The sequence below is a fragment of the Vidua macroura genome, chromosome 17, assembly GCF_024509145.1.
Source record: "Vidua macroura isolate BioBank_ID:100142 chromosome 17, ASM2450914v1, whole genome shotgun sequence".
Taxonomy (NCBI): domain Eukaryota; kingdom Metazoa; phylum Chordata; class Aves; order Passeriformes; family Viduidae; genus Vidua; species Vidua macroura.
In genome coordinates, this window is record NC_071587.1 from 3,277,479 (window position 1) to 3,305,439 (window position 27,961).

A 27,961-nucleotide genomic window follows, 5' to 3' on the forward strand; every position below is an offset into this window, starting at 1 on the left:
AAACACAGCTGTGTAAGAATGAGCAGGACTGCTGGGTGGCCCTGGGGAGAGACTCCAGGTGTTACTTTTATTTAGAACTCAGTGGGAGCTAAGGGCAGAGTGGAAGAACAGAGAACAGCAAAGAACTGCCTGGGAAAGAGAAAGAGGAGAGATCCTGGAAGTGGTCAAACCTCAAAGACAATGTCACATGGGAAGCAGCCTGGTGCAGCTGAGTGAAGGACTTGGGGATGTGGTGGATGAGAAGGTGGACATGTCCTGGCCATGTGTGCTGGCACCCAGAGGCCCCTCCGTGTCCTGGGCTGATCCCCAGTGTGGGCAGCAGGACTGGGGGGCTTCTGCCCCCCTGCCCCACTCAGGTGAGACCCCACCTGCAGAGCTGCCTCCAGCCCTGGGGCCCAGCACAGGATGGATGTGGGGCTGTTAAAGCACATCTGCCTCTCCTTTAGCACCTCTCATGGGCTGACCTGGGGCCGCTGGTGTACAGCCCCATCAGCTGCAGCACCCATCCCACAGGGAGGTGGATGGGAGAGGACTCTCCCTCAGGGACTGGAGTTTAAATATCATGAGGCTGGTGCAAGGGGCAGCATCCACAGCTGCTCCAGCTGCCAGGACCAGCAGGGCAGCTGTTCTCACCTACACTCTGCTGGCAGCTGTGCTCCAGCTGGCTTCCAACATCTTCCTGCAGCGCTCTGTTGGAGCTGTCCCTCACACCATCTCCTTTCCTGGAGAGAGGATTCCCTGCAAGAACAACACAGTGAGCTGCAACTCAGGCAAGCCCTAAGGTTTTTCAGTGCCTAAACCCTTTTCTGCTGGGTGGTGAAACGGAAATAGAGTGAGCAGAGGAGCAGGGAGACACTGACCAGCCAAGTGACCATCAGCTCCTGCCTTTGCCTGGAGAACAAGTCTGATGGAGTGCTCAGGATAAGCCACCATTTCCTGCACTGCTCAAAGCTTCCCTTAAAAACAAACTTTACAAATGCCTCCACCTCAAGTTTTTGTTCCCAGATGAGGAAGTTTAATCAAAGGACAAGAGACTCTCCACTGGTAGGGCAAGGACAACCACGTTTCCTGTGTCACTATCCAGTGCTCTGCTCTCTAAACCCCTTTGTCCCAGCCCCTCAGTCCCAACCAGCTGCTCTTCCACAGCTTGGATTAACCAGCTCAGAAGCCTGGGCAGGTACACACACACCAGTGAACATGGGGAACACACATCACATTTGATTGACCAGAGACATTGACATGGACAAATGAGATGGGAACAGAACATTACAAGACACAACTTGAATTTATGTTTATTTTATATATATATTTATATATATATATATACCTTTGTATAGATTAAACTGGGGGGGATTTTATCATATACATTTTTTTGTATAATACATGAGAAACAGGGACAGGAACATAGCAAATATAAATCAGTACATTCCTCCAGTGAACTCCTTGACACACTGAGACTGAAAAATTGCATGCAATGGGGAGATAGAGTGAAGGGAAATTAATTTTATTAGAAAAAACAAAGAAACAAGATAATATAGGTACAACTGTCAACACAGGAGCAGCACTATAGATGGCAAACCTGTATAAATTAAAAGAAAATTCCACTCTGACATCTACTATGCTTTAAAGTGCAATGAAGCCTGATTTATTTACCTACAGAATACAGGAAAGTTTCCCCCTCTCCCCATTCCAATCTATCCCTAAAAAAAAACCAACAAACCCAAACAAACAAACCAATAAAATAAATCTAAAGGATATACATTATCCACAGTCCTATAGAGACGCCTACATCTACTCAGTAGCACCAAGAATCTGATATGGGTGTAATTAAAATCAATTAAAACTCGGGAGCAATGGTAACATCTGTTAGCTGCTTCTGCAGACCTCCTGCCCTTTATGAGTGCCTGGGGGAGAGGTGGCTCTCCCTGTGCTGGGGTGACTGGTGGTGGCCCAGCGGGTCTGGCAGCAGCAGAGCACACACAGCACAGCGAGAGCAGCGCGGGGACAAGGGGACACGGGGCCAGGGGGCCAGGCCCCACGCGGGGTCTGCACGGCCGGGTGGGGCTGTCACACACCTGGGCGGGCGCCTGCGGGGAGCGGGACTGACCTACACAGAGGGGAAGGGTTGTGCGAGTCCAACACGCGCCACGAACCTCTTTGGTGACAGGGTGGCGGGAAGGGGAGGGAGGGAGAGGAAGGGGGTCAGCACAGCCCCACTCTTGTGAGCCTCTGGCTGTGTTGTCTTCCGAGGCCAGGGGCCTCTGTGCCACAGTTCATCTGTCTCCACAGGCCACCTCCGAGCAGCCCTCAGAAGCCAAAGGTCTCCTGGGAAGCATAGACCATGTAGAGGAAGCCATCGTCGTCCTTCTCCTGCTCGTATATCTCCGAGATGGGGGTGGACACGCTGACCATGCTGTGCTGGTTCACCAGCAGGAAGAACGCCTGGGTGGGATTCAGCTGCAAGCGGCGCCTGGGGGGGCAAGGGCAGGAGAGGCAGGGTCAGCCCACCTGGGGCTCATAGCCAGTTCCACCTCCCCAGCAATGCTATTCCCTTGGGGCCAGGCCAGCACAGCCAGGGCCTCCTCAGGACCTCCTCCCACCACTCAGGACACGGTATCCATGAGTCCAGCTGAGCTGCCCAAGGCTCCAAGGCCTGCTGAGTCAGGGTTCTGCAAAGCCCCCTTTCTCCAAGTGCTACTGGCAAGGGCAAAGCAGAGGGGCCTCTTCCCTCGGAGTTGAAGAATAAAAAAGAGGGGATGGGACCCCTTCATTGCTCACGAGTGTCCCCTTGAGGGAGAGACCCCAGCCCTTCACAAGGTGCTAAGAACCTGCCCTCCCCTGCCCCCCACAACAGTCTGTAACCACACCCAAGGATGCTGCGGCTGCCACGTCCCCATCCCTGCCCTCAGCAGCTGCCTCTGCCTCACCCTCACCCCACCACCCTGCAGTGAGTGGCCTGTGGGTGAGGACAGGCTCTCAACATGCCAGCTGAGACCACCCCACTCACCGGATTATTTTGACCAATTCACTCATGTTGACATGGTCTGGGACAAGGAACTTGGTCTTATCCAGCACTGGCAGCTGTTTCTCCCCTTTGTAGCGTTCAATGATGACCTGGAGGGAAAGTCAAGGGTAGGATTAGTCATGTTCATAGCGCCCCACACGCTGGGCCCAAGGTCAGATACAAATCCAACTAGCATGGGTAGAAAAGCTGAAGTACAGCCTCACTTTGCTTCACCCTCACAGGAAACAAAACAAAAAAAGGACAAGAGCAGTGACCACAAGGCTGGCTGCAGGTGGCTCTTCATCCACCACCTGTGCCTAAGCCAGGCAGTGAAGAGTGTCCAAAACAATGAACTAAAATACCAAGTGCTCTGGCTGGCTGAGAAACAGTGGGCACCAGTGGACTGACACAGATTCTTGTCCTCTGGCATGCAGGACATCTGAAGAGGGGTGAAGTATTTTAACATTACTTTCTGACTGACCAAACCCACAGGTTTTGCTGGCTTGAGCTACAGACAGCTCATGATGCAGTTTCCTTCCTGCTGTCATTCAGCATCCCTCTGCCTGCTCAGGAACAGCTGTGGATATTCCCAAGCAAGCAGTTTTCAGAAGTTCCAGTGAAGCCACTCAGGCATTCCTTCAGAAAGGGGGCGTTTGGATTTCACCAGTCCCACTCCTTATGTTAACAGTCAGACACACTGACTCCAAGAAGGATCAGAAACCCAGCTGAGCTTCCCAGGCACCCCTGCATGGTGTCACCATGGGGACAACCCAGCCCGTCCTCCTCTGCCAGACATCTTGCTTGGAAAAGTTCTTACCATCCCTACATTCTGAAACGGCTGAATTATGATTTCTGATCCATTTTCCTGCTATTATAGTTAATGATTTTCTTCTGTGAAGCTGTTTGCTGGCAGCTACAATTGGAAAGGTACCTTTTGTATTCTGAGAAACAAAGTGGTAGGAAGTTAAAATAGGGAATATGCTTTTAAGAAAAATGAAAATAAGTGAAGAATATACAGCTTAGTATGTTCCCATTGCAGTAATGCTCTCTCACATCTCTCCAGCAACCTGTTGATTTCCCCACAGAGAGACTCTTGGATAGTCATCACCCCTTATCCTCTCCCACCTGAGACTGAACATTATTTTTCACTATAAGGCAAGGAATTGCCATAATTTATTTTCCCAGGTCCTTTCCAAAGATACTCGAGAGACTGCAAACGGCTTTTGGCAGCAGAGGGACAGAGCAGCGTGCAGAGAGGAGGATCCCCAGGAGATGGCTCTGTGGAGCCAGAAGGACCGGGGAACCTCTGGCAACACGGATTTCCCTTCCCTTTGATCCCTTTGACACATCGGCCTCTGGCAGCAGCAGCAGCAGTGGAACTCCTGCCAGCCTCCCCCAGAGGTGGATCAGACACCCTGGCTGGAACACTGCAGAGTCACCAGTGAGCTGGGAATGTCTGAGGAGCCCCCCAGGCCGTGGGGCTGAGCTGACAGCGCTGGGCTGCAGGCACTTCCCGGAGGAGCAGGGAAGGTGAGGTGCCTTGCTGGGAGATCTGCACCAAAACGGCCTCTGCAGAGCCCACCCTGGACAAATCTCACCCAAGGGCAGCCCAACAGCTGGGCTGGCAGCATGTGAACACCAGGTAGCCCACTTTGGCAAAGGAGGATCTGATTAAAGAACCATTTTCTGCAAGGGACTAAATAATGCATTGGGACATCCCCATTCCTGTTAATGGCCCTTCATCCCTTCAAGGGGGGCACAGGGAGGACAAGATGAGCAGAACCATCCTATTGCATTTAACTTGAGTCTTACAAGGACAGGTGAGTATTCTGGCTGTGGGGAGAGGAGTAGTCTTGAGGGGCTGAGCACTCACAACAGCCACATACAAGGATGCTGCTGGGAAACTCACAGGCAACAATGGCCCTTCAGCTTTTTGGTTTGCACGAAGGAGCAGCTACACAGCAGCTGTTTGTGCATCCACCTTTACCTACAGAGAGGGCCCTGCACACGTGGATAATGCTTCAGTTCTCACAAGAGCAGGACTAGAGGCTGGTGTCTCTCAGCCAGTTCCATCCCAAGAAGAACCACCTTTAGATTAATCCAAGAACGGGATGCAATGGCTGTCCTGGCTCTTGGAGCAGCAGCTGCCTTGTGCCCGGAGCAGACACAGAACCTCTCGTGTAGAACAACTCCAAGAGTTTCTGTTCCCAGAACATGAGCTGCTATTTGGGTAACCCAGCTATGAGAACAGGTGGCCAATGGACAAAACGTTCTTGTCTAGCTCTGGAGGGAAAAGCATGATCAAATGCTAAAGTTACATCCCTGTGGCCACAGGGCGGGTGTATACAGCCACCTCCCATCCCCTATCCTCTTCCAAGCTGCTGCCTTGAGCCAGGGCTTCCTCAGCGTGGGACACCTGCTCTTGCAGAGGGAACCCACCACAGATCTCTGCAGAAATCATGAGTGGGCACAGGTGGGGAGGGGAAACACTCAGGGCAGAGCCTCAAGTCGTGGTACCACTGCAAAGGGGGCTTGGACAGTGTTTATAAATACAGCCTTTGTTCTGGGGCCAGTCTGGAGAGATAGAAAGGGAGTTTGGTAGGGAATATGGCCACATGTGGTGGTCAACAGAGGCAAGGTCCAACCAGGAGTGAGGCTGGGAATGTATTCCCAGCAGACACAGAGGCTCAAATGCATGTACATAACACCTCCATGGCCAGGCACAGAGACTGACACAGACACACAGCACTCACACGAGCACAGACTGCACCAGCCTCACACTGTCCCCCTCTGGCAGAGCAGGGTGCAGGTCCTTTAGTGGCAACAGACACAGCAGCCCTCAGTCAAAAAGGTACTCTGGTGTTGATCCATCCAGTGTCATGTCAGTGCTGGACACTGGATCTGCAACTCCCCAGAACACCCCTCCCAGGAGCCCAAAGAAAGTTGTCTCTTCCTCTGAGTCCATAATTTGGGTTTCCATCCACCCCTGTGCCAGGGCAGGGCATTATGTGGGATCTCCCACCTGCCACTGTCTCTCCATGCTCCTCTGTGGGTGCTTGGATGAACCCAACAGAGCCCTCTCTGCATAGCCCAAATACCCGCTCAGCCCTCCCTGCCAGCACGAGGGGTGGCCCTGCCTTCACCCTCTCTACAGCCCACAACTCACCAGGCCTGCCTGAATTTAGCATTGCAGGGCTTTGGGAAGTGGTTTGCTCCCGTTGCTGCCCAGCACAAGCTGCTCCCCAGCAATTTCAGACTCTCTGAGGGTTCAATCATCTCCAGAAAGATCCCTGGGGCTGAGAGCAGGCAGGGACAGTGCGGGGGACACAGGCTCCCTGTCCTCTAACAGGACAGAAGATGATTTCAAAAACATGTATTGAGGCTGTGGATGGGGGTCCCAGTGAAAAGGCTGGAAGTTCTCTGCTTGCTCTGACTGCCCAAGGAGGAAATGCCCTGTGAGGAGCAGCTGGAGATTTCTTCCCAACAGAGCTGAGCGTGAGCAGCCCCTGCTGCAAACACAACCATCTCACCTTCTCAGCAGGTGTGCCTGTGGTCAGCACCTTCTACCAGAGCAGGCAGCTCTGGGAAATGCAGAGACAGCAAAGGAGCCCCTGGCATGAGATGGACAGGGGACCTGGCTCCTTCCTATGTCCTTATTACATGTGCCAGTGGGGCATCCTGGGATGTGACTTCCCTTGAAACAGAAGCAAAGAACTCCACGTCAGTCCCGTCCTCAGCTTTCCCTGCAAGTACACTCATGGAAACGGGAGAGACGTGCTCTTCCCTGGGCATACAGCCAGGCCATGCCCTCTGCAAATCCCCCTGGCCCCCTCTCAAAGCAGAAGGGACTTGCCCAAGGACTCTGGCTGGAAACTGGAGATGCAGGAGGGCAGCAGGTGCTGCACAGCTTTGCCGTGGTTTCCGTCAGCAGTAAGGGTGTGACCTTGGATCTCCCTGGGCTGGGGGCTCAAACCCCTCTGCTAATTCTAAGTGCTTCTCCAGGGAAGCCAATCACTTGGAAAACACAGCTCCTGTCTTTCACAGATGACCAAGACCTTCCTACAGTGCTTGGACCCATGGCAGTGCCCACACCACACTCCTCCACATGGCTCTGATCACTGTCCAGCACTGAAACCTGCCCTGGGAAAGAAGAGAGACAGCACCAAACTGGTGGTGGGGTCTAATGGGGACCAGGCCTTTAGAGACAGCAGTGACACAAACACGACTGGACCCCACAAGGCCTTCATGACCCTTCTCACCACCTGATTCTTTTTACCCCTCCAGCAAAACTTGCATTCTGGTGTTGACCCCCAACACAAAGAGCACTCCAGCCATGGGAGCTCTCCCACCATGTCTCAGTAATGCCTGTGGATGCACAGCTCTGGCTCCTTCTGTCCATTCCCCAAACAACACACATTTGTGTGCAGGCACATGTGTGCATTTTATGTACAACTTATTTCTAGCCCAGCCTTAGTGCCAGAGCCTGTATGCACTGCAATTAGCTCTGCCACAACTCTGGAGAAATGCAGAGCCAGTCTAATGCCATTAAAACCAAGTTAAAAGCAGAGGTCAATCAATGTGTTGATGACCTGGAGTACTGGTACCCAGGGTGCTGTGAGGGCCAGGCCCTGCTCTGCTGAGCTGGAAACATGTGAACATCATGTGAACACCACAGTGGTGGTGGGAAAAGAGGAGAGGAAAGAATTCTTCTGGCTAGAAGACACTGTGCTAGAAACAAAACAAGAGTGAAACAGAAGTGGTCTAAAATAGGCCAAGAGCAGTTTGAGACATTCAGTCTTGAAGGCCAAATACTGATAGTCTACAATTTTAAGACAAGGTTGACATTCATCCAACACTGAGAGGGAGCTGAACTAGGAATCCTGTCTTTTTGGTCACAGATGCTGTGATATAGCAAATAGGAAGTTGAGCAATCCCCAAGTACATAATTTCACAGAATCATGGAATGGTTTGGGTTGGAAGGGACCTTAAAGTTGAGCAGGGACACGTTCCACTAGACCAGGCTGCTCCAAGCCCTGTCCAACCTGCTCTTGAACATTTCCAGGAACGGGATGTTCCTCTAAGTTCTCCATCTTCTCGGGAAGAGAAGCAAATACTCGGGTAGGAACTCAAAAGCACACTCACAGCCAAAGAGCAACTCAGCACATAAGGAGTGACATGGGCAGGAAGAACTGCAAGTTCATGGTGTCTCACCTGTGCCCATCAACTACAGGTGCTGGGACAGCACAGAACGGGTATGAATGATCCTAAAAGAGACTCTGTGCTTTCAGTGCAGTGAAGATCAGCCCACACATCTTTCTCTGGGCAGAGAAATCCTTACCAGGTTACCCAGGAAAAATCAGGCAGCTACAACAGCCAAAAGAAAAGCCATTTCAGAGTTTTCTCCTCTTGCACTCGCTTGGAAATAGATTTGAGATGAAATCAGTCCCCTGCCTCCAGGGCAGCATGGAGCTTTAGAACCAGGCTGTCCTTTGCACTGCAGAGAACACGTCTGCTACTGAGCAGCTGGCACACACAAGGCACTGGAGGCTCATGGGGACCATCCTGTGTTGATTCCAGGGAGCAAAGTTTTGCAAGCTTCATGGAGGCCACCCAGGAGCACAGAGGGGTCCTGAGAACAAAGTCTGACAGAAGAGTGAGAACAATTCACTTACCGGGATTTTGTTTGGATGCTGCTCTCGGATCTGCTGCACTTCTTTACAACGATCCGCTGGAGAGAAAGAAGTAAAGAAATAAAGTTAGAAACACCTGTGCGTGGTAGGGCAGGCAGACCTGAGGTACCCACCCTGCAAGCCACAGCCTGACCCAGAGAGAGGGACATTTCCCAAGGAATGCACATTCTGCTCACCAGGCCTTTTCTGAGCATGGTCTGCCAGATGCCAGCTTCAGTGACCAACCCTTCATGGCTTCCTACTGCCCCAAGCACCCCACAGGCTGGGACATGCCACTCTGCCTGGTAAAACTGGGCAGCACACCTGGAAATCAGGAGAGTGAAAGGAGACCATAAAGCTAACAAAACTAACGTAAAGCCACCCTAAGCAAAGGCAGCTCCTGGCAATGGGGTGGGGCAGCAGCACAGCTTTGGGGGCTGTGCTCTGCAAGTTCAGGCTCGTTGTGTCTCCTGGATGCTTCCCCCATGGAGACAATTCTCCAGCTGGGGCTGGGTTTTAGCCATTTCCTTCTGCCTGTTGCGCACTTCCAAGCACTCTCTGGCACAGTGCCTGGTTCCACAAGAGCTGCACCTTGCCAAGGAGGATTCCTTCCCTAGCACAGACCTACAGAGCAGCTACAACAGCTCTTGGCCTGACAGAATGGAGGCAGGAAGAAAAAATGATCTCATCCTGCACTGCCATGGGATACCCCTTTCTAGGCCTGGAGGCAGGAAGAAAACCCTAAGCAAGGAGATGATCCACATACAGAAAGATTTTTTCCTGCAGTTGTTCTCACACTTTCTATTCCATTTTCCTCCAGAGTTTATTGACACACACAACAGGCAGCACACAAAGCTTGTGCACTCTTCCAGCTTACTGGAGAATTCCCATACCCCTCACTGCTTTACCAGAGGGCTCTCCTCTTTCCACACCCCAAAGCAGCAGAAAGCAGAGGAAGAAGCAGTACCAGAGCCAGGGAGGCCTCTGTGCATGCTCTTCCTGGGACACTACAGACCTGCCCTCCTTCTGGAACTGCACTACTCTGGGAAGTGCTTCACAGCCTACATCTGAAATGCCCAAAAACTAAGCCAGGGGTGAAGGTCAGTGACTAAGCACTGCCTAGAAAGGAGATGTGGGTATTGCAGGACCCTCATGGGATCATCACGGCACTGCCTCCAGCCCGACTCCCCTCACCAGCTTACACAGCCCCAGCTCCCCATGGCCCACTGGGATAATGGAGGGTAGGATAAATGCCTGTGTCTGAGTGTTTTCTCCTCAGAAACACTGGTAATTTCTCCTCTGAGCACTCAATAAAACCTTATTGCTTATATGTTGAATTTGGCTAGATATGACTTCAGGAAGAAACTGGAGTTCCTTTAAAAGCCACAAGACTACAAAATCACCAGATCATAGAAAGTTTTGAGCACCATTTCTGCCTCCTCTGAGAGGAAAATATCGCTCTGCTAAGAACTGTTAGATCTTTTATTCTGTAGGACTCCATAGGCAAGCAACACAGAGCAAGATTATTTGGATTTCATGAAAAATTCAGGCATATTTGTTTTGGGTTTTATGACTGAACATGCAGTTTCTCATGTTTCCTTTTCATCCAGTCCAGTGCTCCAGGGATCCAGAGTTATCCTTGTGATACAGACAATTTTCCCCTGAGGTACCAATCAGCCAGGGAGTCACACAGACATCAGCAGCACACGTGACACTGGTACAGAGACACCTCCCTGGGAATGCTGAAGGACACAGTGCCAGCAGCACCCAGCCCACAGCACCCAGCTGGAGCACAAGCAGCTGCCCCTTCCCACAGAGCCCCATTTCCACATGTTCCCTTGTGTCCAGGATGGAGCATCCAAAAGGCTGGAGATCCAGAGCTCAACTGGACAACCCTGATCACCTTGGAAATTCCAGCAGCTTGACTGTCACCAGCTCAGACATCTGGGTGTTAACAGAGCCTGCAGAGCTGTGTCCTCACGTCTGGCCAGTCATCCTGGCTTCAGTGTCCACCCTAGCCTGCTTCTCTCTCCATACCATCAGATGGCCATGTCCATGAGCTTCCTAAACACCACGTGCTGCCCTGCAAGGTCACAGGACTGTTTGCACAGGAAGCCCCAACAATGCAGGTAATTGTGAGAAGAGTCAGAGAAGGAATTTGCTGAAGGCATGTTATCATGGCTAGTAAATTAAGATAATCTTGGAGCATCCAGCTAGCCCAGGCTGCGTGTGCCAAAGGGCAGCCACATGCCAGACATCGCTTCCTGCTCCCTGGAAGCATCATCAGCTACAGCAGGTGACACAAGCCATCACCACCTTCGTTTACACAGTGGGAACAGAGGTGCCTCCTGCCCATTACACTGAAAAAGGTGCCACACAGAGAGGAAGAGGGTCCATCATCACTCCAGCTGCACATCAGTGCCTCAGGATCCCACCCCTGGGACCACATTCCTCTGTCCCCCACGGGGAGCAGATGGGGTGCCTTGGACAGAGGTGGCTGCTGCAGAAAGATCCTTCCAGGTCTTGCTGACTCCATGCTCAGGAGGAATCAAGGACACAAGACACCAGTGACAGAGCTCTGAGCTACCCTCAAATCTGCTGGGCCACACTGGAAGCTCCCCTGTCCCACCCTTTAAAACCTGCCACATGCCCAGGACCTGCTCCCTCTGGCCAGCAGGACCCAGGGCATTCACAGCCTTCCTGACCTCAGGGGACCCTGTGGCAGGAGGCTGATCTGCACGTGATCACAGGGGAATGGCAGCAGGTGCTGCTTTACTCTGGGGGCTGCTGGATCCCTCCAGCAGGTCCATGGATTGCAACTACAAACACCTCAAGCACTGCACTTCTTCCTCTGGCCTGGAATTGCTCACTTCAGAAACTTCTTTTGGGAAGGCAGTTGAGAGCAATCCCACCTAAGGTGCTCAGGTTCCTGAATCTACAGGCACAAGTTTCCAGGACACCTAAAGCACTGCTAAAGAGCACACTGGGTCTCATCCTAGCCTTGGAGAGCCAAGGAAGCAGGCCTGGCAATCAGGAAAAGCTGCATCAATCCCTGGGTGATTTCTGTGCACACAGGAGTTCAGGCACAAGAGATCTCTACCAAGAGATAGTGATGGTCACCCACACCCTCCTCAGCCTGGGGTGGGAGCCAGAGGTTGAGCCTGTGACTCATGAAAGCATCAACATCGCACAGGAGGAACAGCTATAAATACCAGCCTTAATTCAGTGTCTATACAGTCTAATCTAAGTCACGGGAATACAGAGAAAATGGTTAAAGGGCACTTCAGAGAAACCTGGCTGGAGGTGCCAGCCCAGCCCCGGAGCCCGCACGGTGCTGAGGACAGGCAGGATCCCCCCAACCCAGCACCTGCAGTGTTTGCACACTCACATTCATACACAACAGGCCTGATCTTACAAGCTTTGTTCTCCTCCTGCAGCTCTCCCAAACTGTGCTGAAGTCGAGACTTTCCCCTTCCCTGCAGCACCTGGCTACAGTTAATCCTTAGCCAATGCACAGAGCAAACCGGAGCTGCTTGCACAGCTCTGTCCCCATCCATGCTCTCCTCCTCTGGTCCCTGCTCGCTGCCAGGGCAGCAGAACACCACACCTGACTGCAGCAGCTCAGGGGCTCCACACAAGAGGGGCTGGAGGGGCTCCAGCCTCCTGCTGCTCCAAGGAGCTGAGCAAAGAGCGATGACCTGCATGAGAGGGAAGAGACCCATCCCTGCTCCAGCTGTGGGCACCACATCTCTGCCATGAGAGAAACCAGACTTCTCCCCAGTGCCAGGATGTCAGATTTCAAGATGGCAGTAAGATGAAACCCACACAATTTTATTGGTTATTCCCAGGGAAACTTCTCTGCTAGGACCTATTGAAAGATAGGAGTATTTTTGTAGCATTGCATATGCTGGGAAATTTCTCCTCCAACTGCTGTTTCAACTGTTAAGTACCAACAGCAACGCTTGCAAATTGCCCAAAACACCAGAATCTTGGCTGTTTTCATGACTGAGGTCCTTCCCAAGCTGTGCTCCAAAAGATGCGAGCACACAGTGTATCCCATGGCAATGCAGGATGAGATCATTATGGCACTTGAGGAGAATAGTGGAAAATTTTAAGCCACACTTTGCAAACATGAACCTTTTTTATCAGCACTGCCCAGGAACCCTGGCCACAGGAGCCAGGTCCCTGCTGTGCTGGGCGCTGTGCAGACACGGGATGAAAGGACAGTCCTGGATGCAAAAGAGCCTCAGCAGACAAAAGATACAGATGGTGGGACAGAAGGAAAACACATGGCAAGTCCTCCAACAGTGCTGTTGCATAAGGGGCACCATTTTTCAGGAGATTTTAGACAAGCACTGCTCAGGCACTGGTGCTGCCCCAAGGCAGCAGATGGGCAATAGGGAGAGGCCCTGCTGCCTGTGCCCAGCAGGAATGCTGTTAGGAAAACACCAGTAAGAACAAATACCACCTGGAAACGTCATCAGCGTGCTACCAGATAAACAGCTCCTGAGCTGGGCAAGGGCTGTGTGTGGAGAGCAGAGACCAGAAATGCATCCATGCGCTATGCCTCTCCCTGTGTCCCACAGCTCCAAAGTGTACAGACATCCCTGGCACCTCCAGCAGGCTGCTGGCCCTGTGGCTTCTCCCTGCCATCCACACAACACCCTGCCAGCCAGCCCGGAGAGGAATCTGCCTAGGATTTGAGGCAGATGCAAAAATGAACATGTTTCTTCAAGAAGCTGCTGTGGTCAGTCCCAGGGCAGAGTGCTGCTAGAGCATGGACTTCTCTCCAAGAGATTTTCTGCCAGGCGAGGAGGAATTGGATGGTTTGAAATCAGGATATGTGTGGGATGAGCTGGCAAGTCCTGGAGACACAGGCCAGTTATGCAGGTCATTCCAGATGAACATCAATGACTATTTCTGTAATATCACACCACCCTAAGGCCAGACACCTCTAACCACCAGGAAACACCCAAATTTGTGAGTGTGTCATGCCTCACGCAGCACCTGACCTGACCTGTCCTTGCCCAGTGCTCCTTCTCAGGCCAGTGGTGCTGTGGCAGGAGTGAGAGGAGACCCCCACGTTCAGGAAGGAAGGAGGTTGTGCCCAGGGCAGGTGTCCTCAGAGCCCCAGAGGGTGCTTGTCCCAGGCTACACAGGACAGCAGCACTGCAGAGTCCTGACAGTGCTTCTGACTGTCAGGTTGATTTTTGTCTGTCTGCAAAGCTGGGTGCTCCAGACAGGACAAAATGACTCAGGATCAAACCTACACTGCTCTGAACCTAAACGCTTTGAACTGATAAAAACATTATCTCTGCATCACAGAATAGGTAGAGCCAGAAGCTCCACTGTCCCTGGAAGTTATTACCAGCAGAAACATGGAGCAGTGGATGCTCTGTCTTCACGACTCTCCATCGCATCACTACAGCTGCAATACCAGATGTGCAGTGTCTGGGAGGATTTCAGAATGCCAGGTTCTTGGGGCCCTGTCACTGCAGAAGGATCTCAGCAACCTTATTCATTTGCGAAAATTCCCAATCTTCCTGGCTCCAGAACAGAGCTTGAAAATGGATTTTTAAACACAAAGAGGAAACACCTTCATTTTTCTTAGCAGTTTAAAAATGTAACAGGAGTAACAATAAAAAATGTAACAGTATGATTTTGAGCCTGACTCCAGGAATGAGCATTTGCATCTGGCAAATCATGAAAAGGGCTCAGCTCGTGATCAAGCAGAGCCACACCACAACTGTGAACTCTAAATACATGTCAAGACACTTGTCCTCTGGCTGTGCAGTACCCACTGGAGTGACAGGACAAGGCGGAATGGCATTAAACTGCCAGAGGGCAGGGTTAGATGGGATACTGGGAAGGAATTCTTGGCTGTGAGGGTGGGGAGGCCCTGGCACAGGGTGCCCAGAGAAGCTGTGGCTGCCCCTGGATCCCTGGCAGTGTCCAAGGCCAGGTTGGACAGGGCTTGGAGCAGCCTGGGACAGTGGAAGGTGTCCCTGCCCATGGCAGGGGTGGAATGGGATGGACTTTCAGGACCCTTCCAAACAAAAGCATTCTGGGATTCTGTGATCCACCCCTGCACTGCCATGGGCCGTGTAGGATGAGCACTGGACCTCCAATCATCCAAACAGCTTAAAACTCACTGCACCCTCTGAGCATGAGGGGGAAACAGGCAGCACCTTCCGTGTCATGTCAGGATAGCAAACAGAGTATTCACATCACAGTTTCAGATAAGGAACTGGTTTTTTGCTCAACATTTAATCACAGTTTCACTATCCTTGGTAAAGGAACAGCAAGTTCCCTCTGTACAAGCCCTCGGGAGGTTGCTGTGCCAGAGTTTCCCTCTGCCTGCTGCGTGACCTTCCACCTGGACAACCTTCCCATCCATCTCCAAGACAGCAGAAACACACTCAGATTTCTCAGAACAACTCAGGACACTTCCAACTGCTCAAAGAAAGACCTGGCACTGCTGGCAGGACTGTATTTGGTGCAGCCCACTGTGCACCTGCAAGCAGCCAGGGCCTTTGCCCAGCACAGTTCACTGCTATTTGTGCACAAACAGGCCTGGACATGCACAGATGCTTTGGGGACATGTGCCAGACACCAGAGTCTTGAATTCATTCCTGCATTTTCTCTCACAGCCTTAAACCACCTTCTGAGGACAAAAGGCAGCAAACAACAGCATGACAGAGCTAGTAGTGTTTACACACTGCCAGTCGACCACAGATTGTCACTGGAGCAGGTGACACACTGTGAGACTTCCCAAGTGACTCTCATGACTGTGATCCCTGCTGGGACTGACCACAGAAGGGACACCAAAGCCAAGGGACATGACTTATCCATGGCTCATGGCTACTCAATGACAGAGGTGGCAAGGGCCTACCACCCTGACAGCCCCTGGATTCACCAGTCTCTACCCTTCTGGCTCAAAGGAAGATCTGAAGTTTTTATAGTGAAAAAAAAAAAAAAAAGTAATGAACAAAACACACAAGTTTTATTATTCCTGGCTGCCAGTCGGGACCTTGTGTTTTATAAAAGAATAATAATAAAAACATCAAAATTTGTGGTCTACATGTCAGTCTGGCTTTTGTTCTGGAAGCCTGTTCAGTTCTTCAACGTTGATAATTACCCCCACATCCAGTCAAGTCACAGAATGTCCTCAGTAACTAATCCAAGACACAGGCAGCTAAGCAGCAGCTTGGAGCAGCATCCTCCTCTCAAGGAATCCCAGCTCTCAAAGCACAACTGCCAGAGCACAGACACCCAAGAACCAGCGAGGGCTCACAGACCGACCTCACATCAATATCCAGATGTTTTTCCAAGCCACCAACGAGCAGAACTGTTGTGATAAGCACAGGATGGTGTGTGAGGCAGACAATTCAGCCACTACTGGTCTCTCAGTGGGTACAGGCACGGCTGGCTCATGCTGGATGAGTCCCCAGGGATGCCGATCCCCAGAGCCAACAGGGGATTTGCTCCACACCCACCACTGCGTTTCCTCTGAAGAGGAGTGGCTTCCCACAACCAAAGGCAGATCTCCCAGAGGATAGAACCTGGGACGGGAACATTCTGTCCACAGAGGCTGAGGTCAAACCTCTGTGTTTGTCACCAAGCCAGGGGCTCCAGCTGAGCCAGCAGGCACACGTAGGTGTGTTCCTGCCTCTGCTCCTGCTGGACACGAGGGCACGGGACCGAGGTGCTCTGGGTCACCTGGCCAGTCCAGGATCCAGGCCCGTGTCCATCACCACGCTGGTTTTGTGCTGCACTGAGAACACAGCTGGCAGCTGCTGCCAGCCCAGTGCAAAACCCGCTTCAGGAGCAGTGGGACAACGCTCCCAAGGACTCGTGTTCCTTTCGGGAAGTGCAACGGTGTCGTCAGGCTGCTGCACGCTCTCACTACTGCCAGGACAGCCTGTTCCTCTGACACAGACCACAGCTTTGTTCTGGGAATTGTTTTGGACTCCTGCAACAGATCTGAACATGGCTCAGCCTCTGGGTTCAGCACATGGATGCAGAGGGTGCTGCCACATCTTACCCCCTGCACCCACAGCAAGGACGTTGTGCTGCCAAGGACCAGCTCACAGACCTCACCTGCCCACCAGGGACAGCACCTGAGAGCACGGGAGGAGTCACTGCTCCGTGCCCTCCACACACCTTGGATCAAACCCCTGGTGTTTCCCAGCCAGTCCCCTTCTCAAGTCTTCAACGATGATGAGGAAAAATCAGGAAATTTTACTCAGAAGAGACCCAAGACCAAGCAGTTGAACAAACATAAGAAATTCACAGAAAAATTCCAAAAATACAAGAAGGGGGAGCACAAGCATTGAGGAAAGTAGAATCTTCACTGAGGAGCAGCAGCCCAAGACCTAAGGCAGCCACTTGCCATGAAACTGGAGCCTGTGTGCCTTTTGTAAACAGCCACAGCCCTGACTCTGCCTTTTCACTGCTCTTTTGGAACTATTCCATTTCTGTAAAGTTTTGAAGCCTTAAAAATTAAACCATTCTGAGGGTACAGAATCACTGGAGATGTTTTCCACTAGCCCTCTCCAACTGCATTGTAAACAATTGCTTCCTGCTCCTGTTGTGTAATGATTCAAAGACAAAAACAAGCCGTATTTACTTTCTCCAACAGAGTAATTCCAGCCCTGACCCAAAGCAACTGCGGGGGCTGCCAGGCGTCCTCCTCCTCCTCCTCCCCTCCTCCTGGCTCAGCTCTGCAGCCCAGTCAGCTGAGAGAGCAAAAGGGCAGAGGAAAGTACAGAGAAACAAGGAGCACTTGCAGTTGCCGGCACCAAACTCCCTCACCCCCTCTGTCCCTCCTGGGCTATTTTAATCCTGCTTTCTTTCAACTACTCTGAGCCTCAGATTTTCTTTTCCTTCTGGCTCAAAGAAATTCTGAGCAATCCACAAAGGCAAACCAGTCTCCTCTTAACCATAATAAGCAGATTCTCACCAATTTAACAGTAGGTAGTTACTAAGGGGCCGATTTAGGACTTTACTGGTTTTAATACATAGCTTAGGAGAACACAGCAGGGTCCCAGCAAGGATCCCAAGGCTTTGGCTCGTTCTTGTTTGTGCGTGTTCCATTGGCTCGGTCCTGTGGCAGGGGAGGGCTGGGTAAGCATTCAAGGCCAGAAGGGTTGTGCCAATAAAATACCAAATATTTACAGTTTCCGAGAGAGCAGCAAGGGGCTGGATCAGCGGTTTTCTGTAGGCCAAAGCTCCAATTTTTAAAACTCATGTAGGAAACGCCCTCACCTGCGTTTGGACAGTCTTTGGCACAATATGAGGTTTTTTTATGGCATGAAAACACTGATTTCAGCATTATACAGCGAGTAAAGTTCAACTGCTACCCCCTCCCCAGGAATTTAACCTGCCAGAAACACACACCTCTCCCTGCGCCAGCTGGCAAAGGTCAAGGGAAACAGCAGTTGGTGTTTCCTCGGATTCCGCTATCGCATCAGGAGATAAAAATCTGGGACTTTCTACAGTCACCTCGCTCACCTACTGAGCCTCCCCACCACGGACCTCTGACAAAGAGGTGGGGAGGATGTGAGCATCGACTCCTGTGTGTCTCCACAACCAGCACAGAGGGCGTGCGACACCCTGGAACAACAGCCGCCCCAACGCCGACGAGATGGGGAGCGCGGAAGGCGGTTTTTGGGGATGTCTTTGTGTTCTGACAGCCAAAAGGGACAACCTGGCCACCACCGCCGTCCCGGGCATTCCACGGCCCTTTGCGGCCGCCACCGCGCCCCAGTGACCCCGGTCCCCGGGAGAAGCGGCGCCACAGCGGGGATGGCCCGGGGACACGGCAGCGCTCGGGCCGGGCGCGGTGCGGCCCCCCCGGTGCGGGGCCGCCGGGATGACATCACCGCGCGGCGGCTGCGGCACCGCCGCCCCCGGCCCGGGCCCCGCTGCTCCCGCGGCCGCGCCCGGCGGGGACCCGCGGCGGCCGAGCCCCGGCCCGGGCGGGGCCGCCCCGCGGGGCAGCACGGCGGGGGCGGCGCAGGGCAGATCCCCACGTCCGTCCGTCCCTCCCTCCCGCGCGGCCGCTCCCGGCCGGTCCCGGCTCACCGAAGGTGCGGCGCTGCTTGAAGGGCCGGTCCGAGGGCATCGCGGCGGGACCGGAACGGCACCGGGACCCGAACGGCACCGGGACCGGGCGGCTCCGTCTGCGCTGGGGCTGCGGCGGAGCGGCGGTGACGTCACAGTGCACCTCCCGTGGGGGCGGGGCTTGACCCGCCCGGGGCCCCGCCCACTCCCGCGACCCCGGAGCTCGCCCCCGACGGGCCCGCGGTGACCCGGGGGCCGCGGAAAGCGCGGAGCCACACCCGGGCTTGGGCTGGAAAGGGCCGTACAGCCCAGCCCGTGCCACCCCCTGCCATGGCAGGGACACCTTCCACTGTCCCAGGGTGCTCCAAGCCCTGCCCCACCTGGCCTTGGACACTGCCAAGGATGGGACAGCCACAGCTGCTCTGGGCACCCTGCGCCAGGGCCTCACCACCTCACAGGGAAGAATTCCTTCCCAATATCCAATCGAAACCTCACCTCTTTTAGTCTAAAACTATTCCCTCTTGTCCTATTACTATCTGCCCCTCTCTTTTATAAGCCCCAACATGGGAGAGAGCAGCTGGTGACACGAGGACGGCCGTGACACAAGGAACACCATGGCAGAGCATCTCCATTTCCTGATGGGACATAATGGTTTATTCAGAGGTGACCCCAAACACAAGCATTTTTCCAGTTCTGATGGAGCAGAGTACCTGAGGGCCTTGCTTAAGGCAGCAGAAGAACACCTGGGCTGGGATTTCCAGAGGTGCTCCAAGGACAGAGGTGTCCATGACTCCGGCCTGCAGTGGCATCTTCTGGACATCTTGGCTCAAACATCTTCCAAGCGTCACTGCCAGCTTTGGGCAGCAAATGTGGCTGTTGTGAGAAGGGTGGAGGAGAGGGAAGGATTGTGTGGGGATGAAGCCACAACAGCTCAGACCACAGATTGCAGCCAACAAACCTGGATGTAAATGACTCTCTCACAGATACTCTGACATTTGCAATTCCCACATCTACCCCAATCATCTCCCCGCTAATGAGCCCGTTGTTTTCCCTCCTGCATTCACAGCCATGGCTATGCTGAATATATTAAAGCCTGCAGCATGACTACAAATAGGGCAGCTATTTCTGGAGCTGGTAAATGAATCAAAAACAACTGCAAACAGAGCATCAGTGTTTCACCAGGTCTAATATCCCTCCTCGCTGCACGCCACAACAGGAGCTGTATCGTGTGGAGCAATGTCTCATTGTTACAGGGAATTGGCACAAAACAGGAGCAAACACAAAATGTTACAGGATTAAGTACAACCTTGGTAAAAAATATATACATGAAAAATGCAGTTTTGAAAGAACTGCTCCGATTATTGTGTCACCAATTTAAACAAATATGTTTAACTAGAATTGAAAAAAATTCTTGTTTCCTTGTTGAGTTTACCCAAGAAAGAAAACACTTCCATGCCCAATATAATGGATTTTCTTTGACCAAGCAGTAGTTAAACAAGCACATACTGGTAAGGAAGTATAAACTCTTCAGATTCACTTTCATAATTAAGATACAAATAGAGATATTAATCTCTGATATAGGTCCTGTTAATCAGAGAATACTGAAGGGAAAGCAGGAATGTTGAATCAGACATGGCAAGTGATGACCTTTACAGACTTCATCCTCAGCAATGGGACTTGTTACTGTTGCTATAAAGTGTGAACCTCTTTTTGATGAGAGGAATGTGAAAGTCTTTCCAATTTCGTGATGCGGCCCCTGGTTTTATCCATGCAGACCTCATTGCAGGACTGGGCCATAATTCTGCAGAATATTATTCGGACACCTGGAAAGGGAGAAAAAACTCCATTTAATAGGAGCTCTGGAGTTTCTCAGCATGTTAGTGTACCTCCAGAAATGGGATGTGGATCAAATAAGTTTGATTTAATTTATACGCATCTTCCTTCAGCCCTCAGCTTCCTGAACAGTTCTGCACACATTAATGCCTTTCTTGCCTGGTCTTACTGATGTCCCTGGCAAAACTCCTTATTTATGGAGGTGCATTTGAGATCCAACCCCCTTCTCCCACAATCAGTCAAAGGTTAAAGGCACTAGCAAGCTGTCCTAACACCCAGACTTATCAAGGAGCTTCCCGCATGCCAGCATTCCACAGTGTAGCACCACTGAAAATGAGCACTCCTGGACCTTGTGAAACCACGGCAATGAGGGAAATCTCCCTGAAGGAATCCTGCAATCCTGGTAAAGGAAGTGTATTTTTGCCAACAGAATTGTGTTGATGCCCAGGCTCCTGCTGGCCAAGGCAGTGTCCAAGCTCCTGCCCCTGTACCCCCAGCTGCTTCTGCTTCTCTTGCAGCTGGTGGGTCCCAGGAGCTGCTGTAGCTCTGCTCACTTTAGCCCAGCCTCTCTTGGTATGAGCTCTTTGCCTTTGTTCTCTAGAGAAGTAGCTAAGACAAGGTCAAACATAAATCACAGACTGGTTTGTGTTGGAAGGGACCTTAAGTCTCATCCAGTCCCACCCCTGCCCACACCTTCCACTGTCCCAGGTTGCTCCAAGCCCTGTCCAACCTGGTCTTGGACACTGCCAGGGATGGAGCAGCCACAGCTTCTCCGTGTCCTATATGTGAAGGACACTGTCATCAGCCACCTTAGGCAGGGGAGGAGTTACTTGGGAGGGCTCTGGAGCTAACACAAATCCACAGAAGGTGTCTACAAGCTCAGCTTTTATTGTTACCACCACTCCTCTGTCAGAGCCTTATCTCAGCACAGAGGCAGCACATCCTTGGGTCTCAAGTGCTGCCCTTCCCAGCCCGGAGCCATGCCCCAAACTCCCTTTCATTACCTTGTTAATCCATCAGGGTTTGTTTTCCCAGCAGCAGTTGTTTCCTCAGCCTTCGACAGGGATCCACCAAAACCAGAACTGACTTTTCCAAGACAGCAAACCAGGCCAGTCTCCAGCCCTAGCACAGAGCAGCTCCAAGGTGCAGGTGGTATAGGCTGCTCAGGCTTCCCGTGATCCTGGCTAGGAAAAAGGACTAGAACCGTAACGCTCATTTTTCTACTCTTCCTCAGTTTGGCAGTAGTTTTACCACACAAATAACCAGGCCCAGACTCACGAAGCACAGGAGCAGACACTGAGCTCCATCCATCCTTTTTTTTTGACCCTGTTTATGATAACGTAGGAAAGTGAAACCCTCCCCTAACTTTCATACATGGAAATTGCTGACAGCTCTGTGACCCTCTAATGGTCCTGATCCAAATAAACTTCAGTTTAATTTATTAGTTTAATTACTATTTAGTTTAGTTATTTTGTTCCATATTAAGTAAATGGAAGTTGTTGTTCTTCCTTCACCTCTTGCCAGTTTTAAAAAATAAATCTGAATTAATTTTGGGTGCTGGTGTAAAGGCAGTACTACATGGCCTAAGTAAGGCCCTGCCCAGATGGATCTGACAAACTCTTTGACTCCAAACCCAGCTTAAGAGCCTTTCATTCAAATTCCCAAGTATGTTTCATGCCAGGCTGCTCTCAATCCCTGAGAAAAAAAAACCCAAACCAACCCCCAACCAACCAGCACATAGCAGGAGATCAGTCATTTCACTGCAAGTTTATGATCTCAACACAACAGAAAAGGGCCAGGATCTTTTGTTTTGCAATAGGTTATTTACTACAGCTTGTTGAAGTAAAACCAACACTCAACACTCTCTGTCCCAAGCTACTGTGACACAAAGCTACTGGTAGGACAGCTATCCTTAAGGAAGTGTCCAAAAGAATGCAGGGTGCTGCAGATTTTTCACTGTTCAGAAAAATAGCACTGCCACCAACTTGGGAAAGCCAAAATCCATAAGCAGGCCACCACCTCCAAGGAAATATTTCTCTGGGTTACAAACAACAGAGAGAAATCACTGAGGTCACATTTTTCTTCTGCCTTGCCTCACTGTTCAATTACCCAGACTTCAGCTTGCTGGAGGTAATTTTTTTGGGAGGCAGCATACAATTATTGCAGATCAAAGGCATTCTGTAAACTGCTGTGTATCAGGAGCTGCTCCAAAGGCCAAGCAGGATTCCAGACCATGTTCCCTGTTTTGATGGCATGGCTTAAACCAGTGTAAAGGGAGAAGCAGCTCATGAACAGCAACAACCAACACTGAGTCACGGGGGCAGCTGGGACACCCAAAGCACTGATGCTACAGGGCTACAGACCCCAACAGGTATTTCTGACCTTCAGGGTCATGGCCACCACCTAGAAGATTATACACAGCCCAAAAATTCATGTCCAGGTCTGAAAATGCACAGAGAAAACCCTGAACATACCTTGGCTGTTTGAGTCCCCACACACCCACCCTTCACGGGGCTCTGAAAGCCACAAGTGCCCAACTCAACACCAACATTTTTACCAAAATCTCCACAGCTGCACTTACCATAGCACTCTCCATCCCTGTTTATTTTTTTTTTTCTTTCTGAAGAAAAGCTCCACCAAAATAACCCCTTAAGCATTTTGGAGTAACTATGTTTTTTTTTTTTTAATCTTTAATGGCATCAATTAAAAAATACTAAAGGAAAATAGCAGATCAAACTGGCTACTGAGCTGAGAAAGTGTGAGATCTCCCATGGGTGGCCTCAATGGCCTTCCTTAGCCATGAAAATTCTGTCTGGAGCAGAGAGAAAGTGGCAGGAAAACACTACAACACAACAATTGTGAGTGCACTACACATGCCTTTGGGCCAAATCATTGTTCAGAGAAAGCAACAGACAAACAACAACAGTCCTAGGAAGGTTCTGGTTTTTGAAGAAAATCTCAATCAATCATGAGAAAACTTAAAATCTTCAAAAGAAAAACACGTAAGACAAAATGAGTTACATGTTGACGCTTTTTAATTTCTTATGGCCAGATTCTTTTGAAGTAAAACCAACAGAGTAAGACAGAACTAGAGGACAGGCAGTCATATTTACAGCCATTCAAAACCAAGAGTGTAAAAGCAGAGCTCAGTGGTGAAAGAAGCACAAAGGAATACAAAGAATAGTATTTTTTTGGTTATTATTAGAATTTTATTATATTATCTTAGCTATTAAAAGAATCTGTTGCATTTTTTACTGCCCAATTCCAACTCACCAGCTCCCACTCAAAATTACTTGTGATACAAAAAGCAACATTTTTTCTGTTTGTAGACAACAAAACCACCTGCTTTAATTTTCCCAAACCTTACTGAAGAGTCACAGCACAGTTAACACTAATGCTCTATCCTTTACCATTAAATAAAAAATAAAACAGGGAAAATAAAACAGGCAAAGGGAAAAACCAGACTGAGTCAGTGTAATCATTCAGTTGGATTCTGGATGACAATCAGGAAATAGTCTTTATCTGGAGAGGAAGAAAAAAAAAGAAAATTATTCTTTCACTGCTGGTATTTGTTCACAGAAACAGTAAGTTCCAGCATTTTCACATCTCTCTGATGCACTGTGGGAACTCCAGAGCCCTCACATTCATTCTCAATGAGCAAAATGGCTCCAAGTGTCAGATAATTTATTTTATGGGTTTTACTGAGAAAAACTCTCAGCTTTAGAAACTGTATGCTCCCAAGGCAGCTGAATTTAACCCAGTTTGTGCCAGGAAACTACAGTAACTGGCACGTGCCACACTGGTGCAAGGTGGCCACTGCCCTTTCTCTCACAGGTACACTGGGGGCCGCAGCTTTTTTTCTGGAGCAATGCTTATTCCTCTTTCCATCCTTCCTGTGGAAACCTGAGGCTGCCTCAGCAAGAACCAGAGCCTGTGTTAAGATCTGCCCTGACCCATGCCCGCCATGAGGAACTGCCACCCCCTTCTTGGCTTCTCCACCAGCCCCATCCCAGCAGGGAGCACGCAGGGACAAGGCTGAATTCCTGCCACATGAGCGACCTGCACTCATCTCGCTGCTTCCCAGTCTGGAATTCAACAAAATACTGAGGATATTTCCTGAAAAGAAGGAATGTATACCATGACTCATGGTATACAATGACTGCTGTATACCATGACTCATGATTACAGCTACAGTGTGCTCTATTACTTTTTCCAGAACTGGAAAGTCAGGACTCTATTGTTTTATCACTCAGTCCATAGTTCTGAATGGAAATTGCTCCCAGAATGTATTTCTTTCCAAATCCTAGGGTTTTATACTGAAAGCATGAGAGGGTGCAGCACTCTCTCAAGTATTATCTAATACTTTTTACTTTGATCTACACAGAATGAGCGAAGGGATTTGCCACATTCAAACATGACAAAGGAAACTTAGATCAGTGATAAAGCTTTCAACTCTCCAGAAAGTAGAACAGCTTCCTGGAGAGAAGGGATTATCCATTGTGAACACAAGCAGCAGGCAGACTCCTTCCAGGCTGACAGTATCAGTCTCAAGTCAAAGCAATCCTGCTGGATTCCCAGATTCCTGCTTTTGCCCTGCTCTCTCCTACCTGGAGCGACCATGATTTCATTTTTCTTGGAGCGGATCCGCAGGAACGTGAGGTCGTTCTGGGGATCGATGTCCCGCACGGTGCTCCTGGCCTTCATGATGAAGCTGTGCATGAGGCCGGCGTACTGAATGGTGGTGGAGTTGTCTATGGTGCTCTTGATGGGAATACCTGCAGGAGAGGGACAGCAAGGCTCAGTGACAAACCACCAGAACCAACCCCACACTCGGCATCACCAGGTCCAACCTCGGTTGTCATCCACCAGGGGTTAGGAGTGTTCTCTTTGAAGGCAAGAGGAAAACATGAAGAAAAACAAGATACAAAAAAGCTGAGATGTGGGACCACAGGTGAGAACTGTTTACCTCTGGTAGCACCAGTGCTTTACTTTTTCATTTTGAGAATTAGAAATATAAATAAATTAAACAAAAATAATCATCTGTAGAGAAGAGAAGAAATACCAATGTTGCAGTTTTTTCTCCTGACTGGGGACACTTTTTTTACTTCAGAAAGGATCCCCAACACCAGTTAAATGATACTGAGCTACACCAGGCTGGGATCAATGATTATGGAGGACATCAGCTGCTGCATCACACAGCTCCAAGGCTGAAGCTCCAACATTCAGCCATAACAGGAGGTGCAGTCCTGGGAGGTCCCTGGTTCAGTGATAACCAGCCTGGAGGGCAGACACACTGTTCAGCCAGAGCTTTACAGAGCTCCCTTGCACTTCAGCCACCCATTAGATGTGTTCTCCCACAAAAGCCAGTTAAACCCCAGCTCCTGGATCAGAACACAGCAGCCAAGTACCAAATTCTGCAGGGCAGAACCAGGTGTGTGTTCCAGTAACTGCAGCTGCAGCACAGAGAGCACAAACCACTCAACCATCGTAGAAAAGCAGTGAGCAGGAGCCAAGCTGCATGATTGATCCTCAGTATATTCACATGCAGCTACTGTCAATTGTTCTAAGGATTACTTCTAGGAAATATTCCATTTTCTGCTCACAGTGTATTGAGAGTCCTCTGAAGAACTTAGTCTGTTGAACTCTTCAGAGACTCCAAAAAGAGACAACTTGCTGATGAGATCCATGAGACCACAAGCACTAGACAGTGCTAAAGAACTGGAGTCTGCCAGGCCAGGAGTGTTCTGGACAGACCCAGCAGCAAGATTTCCATCTTGTGAGAGCCTCAGTGCTACTGATGAAAGTTTTCACAGACCCAGTTTCAAACACTGCCATAACTAAAATATTTCAACGCTTTTGCAAATTATTTTATTTCCTAAAATAATAATGTGAGTTTCCAGAAATTGGAAACCAATTTTCTTTTGTAGCCTGACTACTGTCTGTCTCTTGAGCTGCAGGAAAACCTCTCCCAAAGCCAGACTCTAAGCTAAGTGCAAGTGCTACAAGCAGCAGCCCTCAAAGCGGGTGGTTGGAGTAAGTGATAGGTCAGAAAAGTGAGGCTGACACAGCACCTTCCGAATTAACCACAATGATTCCCTGCACTCCCTTCTGGCTCTGGATTCGCTTCAGTGTTTCCTCCACCTCAGCCTGCAAGACAAAGCACAAATCAATACAGGGTTACAGGGTTACAGCTGCTCTTTGCCTCCCACCAAAGCTTTGGGATAACGTGGCTGAACACAAAGCTGCACAGGGATGATTAAAAAGCCACTGCCTACACTGGTTTATACAGCCAAGTGTCTGTACTTTGGTGCCACCTTTTCTGCATGACCTTTCCAGTTATTTTCCATCTGCCTGTCTTCTTCACTCATTTGTGATTATCATCCTGGAACTCCCCTCTCTCCTCCTCCCCAAGCCTCCTGCTGAAGGCTTGCAGCTGGAAGCTGCAGTCAGACTGCTGCAATTTAAGTGTCAAACAAAAATAATCTTTGAAAATGGACATGGAATTTATGAAAAAAAGTAGGAAAAGATACATTGTGGTTGCAAGATGACCTTCCATTTTAGGAAATGAATGCCAAAAGCAATTACAAATAAGAGAAGTGAGGGGAAAAACAATGAATGAACACTCTTTGTTTGTAAATCTGATTTGTGCTGGGATGGCTGCAAGGCTGTAACCACTGCCAATAATTTACAACTTAAAAAAGGAAAAATGTAAACGCAGGCCAAGGCAATAGTCCTTTGTCTGCTCTATAAAAACCATCAAAGGAGGTTTCAGTACCTTCTGCACAACTTTCCTGCTACAAGACACCCATCTAAATATAACTATGGCATCTGTAGTAGGGTGGGAAACCCTCGCACCTGAGATGATTTCCACAGCTGGATGAGTATTTGGCATTTTTTATTCCCATCACAGGAAACAGAAACAATTAGCATCTTTCAGATCCTGCAAGGCAGAGTCCCCCAGAAAAGGTTTAGGAAGGGAGACCGGAATCACCCGAACCAGGACAGGTGAGACCTACAAGGGGCATTTCTGTGTTCCAAGGCTGTGTTCCCTGGACACCCTGAACAACTCTCTCCACTTCCTCCCACAGCACACGGGCACAAAGATGTCACACGTTCCCTGGGAAGAGACCTTGTCCAACAACAAACACAACACAGCACAATGCAACACCAGCTCAGCCCCTGCACCACCAGCACTTCCCTCAGGGTGCTGTTGGTAACACAGCCTGTGGCTCATAAGAGATGAGAACCCCGAGCTGGTCTTTATAAAGCAGAAGTTTTTCTGTGTGATCCAGCACAGAAAAATTCAAGTATTTTCAACAAAACTCTTGATTCTGAATGCTGGACTGTTCTCAAATGGAAAACAAGCGAAATTAAACAAAGAACAAACAAA

General features: G+C 50.3%; 3 protein-coding genes across 3 annotated transcripts in view; all 3 read right to left on the reverse strand.

Annotated features, from left to right (window-relative positions):
* Window positions 1–1,276: 1,276 nt before the first annotated feature.
* MAP1LC3A (microtubule associated protein 1 light chain 3 alpha) lies at window positions 1,277–19,327 on the reverse strand. Its single transcript, XM_053992650.1, has 4 exons — window positions 18,760–19,327; window positions 8,677–8,732; window positions 3,008–3,114; window positions 1,277–2,470 (listed from the first exon to the last, which is right to left on the reverse strand). The coding sequence occupies exons 1-4, from the start codon at window positions 18,797–18,799 to the stop codon at window positions 2,308–2,310; spliced, it is 366 nt and encodes a 121-aa protein (XP_053848625.1). The 5' UTR covers window positions 18,800–19,327; the 3' UTR covers window positions 1,277–2,307.
* Window positions 19,328–23,588: 4,261 nt separating this feature from the next.
* Window positions 23,589–27,511, reverse strand: DYNLRB1 (dynein light chain roadblock-type 1). The gene is made up of 4 exons (XM_053993269.1): window positions 27,427–27,511; window positions 26,643–26,718; window positions 25,179–25,346; window positions 23,589–24,093 (listed from the first exon to the last, which is right to left on the reverse strand). Exons 1-4 carry the CDS (start codon window positions 27,499–27,501, stop codon window positions 24,050–24,052), a joined length of 363 nt encoding a protein of 120 aa, XP_053849244.1. The 5' UTR covers window positions 27,502–27,511; the 3' UTR covers window positions 23,589–24,049.
* The window catches only part of ITCH (itchy E3 ubiquitin protein ligase), a 97,348-nt gene continuing 96,064 nt past the window's right edge, over window positions 26,678–27,961 (reverse strand). Inside the window, exon 25 of the mRNA XM_053993259.1 lies at window positions 26,678–26,718. The gene's annotated coding sequence lies outside the window, so the exon portion shown is untranslated. The remainder of the gene's footprint in view (window positions 26,719–27,961) is intronic.